The 6191-nt window shown below is 39.1% G+C and overlaps 1 protein-coding gene across 1 annotated transcript in view; it reads right to left on the bottom strand.

Moving 5' to 3' along the window:
- Positions 1 to 546: 546 nt before the first annotated feature.
- The window catches only part of Rnf219 (ring finger protein 219), a 162029-nt gene continuing 156384 nt past the window's right edge, over positions 547 to 6191 (bottom strand). Inside the window, exon 9 of the mRNA XM_013008864.1 lies at positions 547 to 2461. Within this exon, the coding sequence (XP_012864318.1) occupies positions 928 to 2461 (1534 nt within the window). The 3' untranslated portion in view covers positions 547 to 927. The remainder of the gene's footprint in view (positions 2462 to 6191) is intronic.

Here is a 6191-nt window from a genome sequence, read left to right as displayed (position 1 = left end):
ACTGCACCATGCACCACTCACTCCATGTCTGATTTTACACACACAGAATAAGATAAGCAAATATAAGTCTGGCACAAGTGAATATTTTCATAGAAAAACAGGTTCTTGCTGGGGCCTGGTGGCTCACGCCTGTAATCCTAGCTACTCAGGAGGCTGGATCTGAGGATCCAGTTTGAAGCCACTCAGGCAAGGAAGTCCGTAAGACTCTATCTCCAATTAATTTCCAAGAAGCCAAGATGGTACTGTGGCCCAAATGGTAGATTCATTAGCATTGAGTAAAAAAGTTCAGGGATAGCGCCCAGGCCCCAAGTTCAAGCCTCAGGACCAATACAAAGAAACAAACAAATCCCAAAAACATATTCTTTGATACTAGCAGAATATTTTCACAAAAACTGGACAAAACATAATGATAAAAAAGGAAAAGTAAGTAAAGAGTGCTATTTTTCCATCATGGCCTTATATAAAAGTCAGGTCATGACTAAACATTAAAAGGGAGGGAGGGGTAAAGAAATTTCCACCCAAGGAAAAGCTTTGAAGAAACCCATGTCTTATAAGTGTTAAAAGATTTATTAAAGAAACCATGTTCTGAAGACAACTGAGCCTTGTTAACAGGCTATTGTATCTAATAGTTAAATACAACCAACTTGTATCCACATATACCCATTAAAAAAAACAAACTCCAACCTCTTCACCATGTTTCCTCTATTCAAAAAGATTCCCCTAACCCCAAAACAAAATAAAAAAAAAAACACCACAAAAAACAGCAGTGTTTCAACATTAATTAAGTACTTTGGGTACAGGTTAACCCACTATTCTGACTTAAAGATCATCAATTCAAGATTGTGTAGAACATTTATGAAGGAAAAAATTACTTTAAAAACATTTCCATTCCCTTCAAGACAAAAACAAGTGGCATCTCCCAATAAGTCAACTTTTGGTTGCTTTTGATGGACTGGCATTGGAAAGGCTGCTCTGTATTTTTCTTTTTGTTGACTGATTCACATTTTTATTCCTCTTTTCAGGCACAAAGGAAGTAGACCAAGGAGACTGAAGGTGGTTATGAAGGCTGTGCATGTCTGAGGACATCTTAAACAAAGATGACCCAAACCTTTGATCTTCAAACAGACCACGCGTACTGCTTAACAAAATATCCTGGGAGAACTCCGTCTGAAACAAACAGCGTGGAGGTTTGATTTCATTTGTTCCTGGATTCGAAGTAGGGTGGAGTGAAAAATCTTCATTCATTTCTTGGTCAGGTGGGGAGAGGAGAAAAAATGAAGTGGGTTTCCACTCATTTCCATTTTCTAACTGATCACTAGCGGTTAGAGGATCCAGTTTAGTTCCTTCTTCCAACTTATCCGGCTCCTCCAGAAAGTCACTGCCTTGAGAGGACTTGGACAAGCTATCCAAATCTACCGACTTGAAACCGTTATTATTACAGGGGCTCTTGCTGTTGTCCGACTCTGACATCATAGAATCCAACTCGGAGATTTTGTCAAGGTAAGCAGCATCCATTGATGCTTCACTGGATGTCCTTGTCCGGTTCATTTCAAAAGAACGAATACAATTCAACCTTTTGGATAAGCAGGAGCCAGATTTCTCACTCAGTTTTGAAGATATTTCTCCGACAGAACTTGCTATTGTGTTCCCCTCAGAACTTTCAAAATCCAAGCTCTGGGCATAGCTTGTAGAGCAACAATCCCAAAATCTTGTCTTTGTAGAAGTAAAGCATTCTGCTTTCTTTTCATTTTCATTTCTACTGGTACCATCTGCAGAATCTTTGTTAGAAACATTTGGAGAATCACAAAAATCATCAAACACTAGTTTTCTGAGATGGTTTGAGTGCTTTTTGGTATCTCCCCCAGATTTGATCACGGTACCGTCTCTATTTTCTGGAGTATTTAACTGAAGGCAACTGAGAGACAGGGGAGTGCAGGGAGCTGGAAGATCATACAGCTCTTCATCTTTATAGGGGACACAGTCACTTGGCTTATTACCCCACTCTCCTTCTAAGTAAGTGTCCATACTTGTATCTGTCACATCTAACATTATTTCTACCTGTTTTTGGTAGAGGTCTTTGTTCTTAGGGCAGTTTGGTTCTATTTTGCTAGTGTTTTCTTGTCTGGTAGCACTGGAGTCCAACAGCCGGCTACTGGAAGGCTGTGCCAGGTGAGAACTAGCAGTGGCTGTGCCAGGCTGCTTTCTCGCACTATCGCCTGGAGTCTTCGATGCCACATTCTCCTCACTGCTTTTGGTCCCCTTGCCATCCGTAGAAAGCACTCTCGGGCAGATGGAATCCATAGCTTCCTTCTCTTCACTTGAATTTTTCAGCTGTGCAACTTGAGATTCTAGTTCCTCTATATATTTATCACTTCGCTCCAAGGCTTTCTTGAGCCGATTGGTTTCACGTTCATACTGTTCCACTTTGGACTGAAGAGCAGCAACGGTAAATCTTCCAAACCTAGAAAGGATAGAAGGATGGTTAATCTTATAGCTCCAGCCATTTTCTTCTCAAAAGTTTAACAGTGAAAAATTCCTCAGCATATTCTAATTTCACATTATATTAGAGTGCAGACCTTTGGATGAACAGGACAAAAATATTGCCAAATGTAATACTGTTTTCCTACGTGTGTTATAATAAGCAAATTACAATAATGGCAAAGTTCTATTAGGACATTTTGGTGGCAGAATCAAACTAGTGGTAACAGAAGAGGCATAAACTCACTGATGATTTTGCCTTCCAAGAGCTACCTATCAATTCAGCTCATATATTCATGAAGTTATCCCCTAAAACAATGGCAAAGATTTATGATAACATTTGAACAGTGGTCCACATCTTGAAATATTTACATTCAATCATTTTCCTTTCGTACAGCAGTGTTTTACAATACATTTCTTCCACAATGTCACCTTGTCAAACATAAAACACCAATTTGAAATTCAGAAATCTTAGAAGTCCCAGGAGGGGTGGTTTTAAATACTTATTTGGACCCTTTCAATTACAGCCAACCTTGATATGAAGCTTTCTCTGGCATTTCTGAGCACTGGGCTTTAATTCATTTCAGTGCTACTTATTTTTGGCATTTTACAACTGTGTAGGATATCAATCTCATTTTTTTCCAACTTTGAAATACAAAGTCAGGGCCGGTGGTTCCAACAGATGACACATAAAAACATCTTTACATTTGGAAAGGAACATTTTGGAGACTAACCAGAAGAAACACACAAAAAAATCACCCTTTGTACATGGTATTCTCTCTTTTTCCCCCCTCCCCATTGTTTTGTCAGGAATGGGTACTGGATTCAGCACAGAAAGCAATAATTGAGCACCTACAGTATATGTATCTGGGGCTGGGGATACAAACATGAATAAAACTATCCAGATCTTAGGATCATATGGAAGTTAAATTCTAACTGATCACTAAGGAAAATCTGAATTTGGGGGCTTTTTTCCTTTTTCTTCTAATTACAAAAGTTAGAGTTAGGGCTGGGAAGGTGGCTCAGTGGTAGAGGGCTTGCCTTGCAGGCATGAGGCCCTGGGTTTGATTCCTCAGCACCACATAAGCAAAAAGAAAAAAGCCGGAAGTGGCACTGTGGCTCAAGTGGTAGAACGCTAGCCTTGAGCTGAAGAGCTGAGGGACAGTGCCCAGGCCCAGAGTTTAGGCCCCATGACCGGACCCCCCCCAAAAAAAAGTTACAGAAAAAGTGTTAGTATTAAAAATAAAAAAGAAGGAAAAGCTAAAGAACAGCACAAGAAACTCAACCATAATGCCCCTCTTAGAGCCAAGGAATCACAATGTGTCTACACAGTCATTCAGTGTCTATCACCTCCTAAAACCCTGGCCCACTCTCCTCCCCAGCTTAGCATCATGATCTCTGCTCTCCTGTCACTGAGGAGAAAACAAAAATATCAGAGGCAAAGGTAAATATAGAATCATAAAATCTCAGGATTAGAAAGGGCTTTAAAAGACATGATTGCTGAATATTGATCTGCTTGCTGCAATGAACTAGACTCCCAGTAAGAGCACATTCCCTTCAACTTCTAAAATACTATACAGGTACAAGGACAAAAGGTCACTATGGTAACTACAAAGGTACCATTTTTTTTTGGGAGGGGTGTCAGTTGTGGGGCTTGAACTCAGGGCCTGGGCGCTATCTCTGAGCCTCTCTGTGCTCAAGACTAGTGCTCTACTACTTGAGCCACAGCACCACTTTTGGTTTTTGAGTGGATAATTAGAGGTAAGATTCTCACAGGGACTTTTTGCTCTGGCTGGCTTCAAACTGTGATCCTCAGTGCTTAGCCTCCGGAGTAGCTAGGATTACAGGTGTGAGCCACTGGGACCCGGCTCCACCATCCTAGACTGAACATGTAAGGCCTTTGCTTGCTAGGCTAGTGCCACACCACTAAAGCCAAGCCTGTTCATTTTATTTACTATCATGAATATCTGGCTGAATAAATAACAGTTTTTCTTTGTTAAAAGTGGAAAGGAAAAAAATTTAAAAAGTTAAGTTATAAATTGTTTTGAGCTGGGTGCCAGTGGCTCATGCCTGTAATCCTAGCTACTTAGGAGACTGAGATCTGTGGACTTAGGTTCAAAGCCAGCCTGGGCAATAAAGTCTGTGAGACTCTTATCTCCAATTAACCATCAGAAAACTGGAAGTGGAATTGTGGCTCAAAGTGCTAGACTTGACAGTGCCCAGGCCCTTGAGTTCAAGCCCTAAAATTGACCAAAAAAAAAAAAAAGTTTTGGTTTGTTAATGTAGTAATGGACAAGTTTGTAGTTCTTTGAAAACACTTTTAAGCAGTAAAGCCTCTGAATATGCTCTGTAAAAAAAAAAAGTCAGTTTCTGACCGTAATTACACTAGCTTAATCAAATAACATTTTTAAATGAAAAAAATGTATAAGCATGTTTATTTAATTCAAATAGCAAAAAGCCTTTCATTTACTTACCAATAAAATGTTTTTTCCAAGTACAACTTTTATAACAAAGGTATCCTCATATTAAAAAAATTTTTTTCCAATGACTTAAAAATCAAATAATGCTACTAGATAGTGGATCAGATGTTACCAAAGGATACCACTAAGGACTCCAGAGGCCTAGCTAAGAAAAGAGTAATGACCCACAGGAATGCTTCCCAAAGACTTAGCCTCCTCTAGTCAGTTCTACCTTGGAAATACTGTCACTTAAGGGCACAATTTGTCCCTATATTATTACCTTTTTGTTTTGTGTTGTATTTTTGGTGATTGGCCCCAGAGCCTCCCACATGCCAGGCAAGTGCCTACCATGAGCCACATCCCCAGCTCTAATTGTGTTTTTTGAAGAATTAACAAAGGATACTGAAGTCAATGATCCCACTAGCCATAGTTCCTCTGTTACTTCAGAGAGAAAGATGAAGTGCCACAAAACCATACAACAAAGGCCAGCAAAAAAAGAAAAAAAAAGGCAAGCAGAAATCACTGATGGAGTTTTTCCATTTTCTAAAAGGTCACTGCCCCTAGGAAACCAAAGCTCCATTTCAATACTGCCTAAGTTTATAATACGATGAATGTTCAGACCTTTTTTACCATGCTAATAAGGAACCCATGTGATGGGAAAACCAACAGAAATGTATAGTAAAAGACATGGGAACCGACCAATTAATTAATCAGTCTAAGCAATTTATCCTTCTTTGGTTCATCTGTTACAGAAGAAGTTCCAGGAGATCAGGAAGTTTGGGTGTCATACATTCACTGACAAATCCTTAGAATAACTTCAGGTGTAAAAAAAACTCCCTTACTAAACAGTTCCTGAATACATATCATTCTCTTACCTAAAAGTACATCAGTCTTTTAAAAAATATTTTTTATCTTTAAATTTATGAATACAGTGAATAGTTATGAATACAGTTTATGAATAGTGTGTCTTGACCAATGTCACCTCTTTCAACATTCTAATCTAACTCTCCCCCCTTTTTCTTAATTTTTAGATTATGTATGTCATTTAACAAAGCAGTTTAAATACACAAAGCATCTTGATCTATGTTCATCCCTTTGACCCAACACTTCCTTCATTTACTCATCCTTTAACCCACCCATTTTCACCCCTCTTTGACCCACCTCTTCCTTTATTTCTCTTAATTTTATAGTATATACAATGAATTCTTGACTGCATTCTTCTTCTTCCCAGCCACCCTTCATTTGTCTACCCCT

Source organism: Dipodomys ordii, unplaced genomic scaffold, assembly GCF_000151885.1.
Source record: "Dipodomys ordii isolate 6190 unplaced genomic scaffold, Dord_2.0 Scaffold1, whole genome shotgun sequence".
NCBI classification, from domain to species: Eukaryota; Metazoa; Chordata; class Mammalia; order Rodentia; family Heteromyidae; genus Dipodomys; species Dipodomys ordii.
This window is presented reverse-complemented; position numbering and strand designations above follow the sequence as displayed.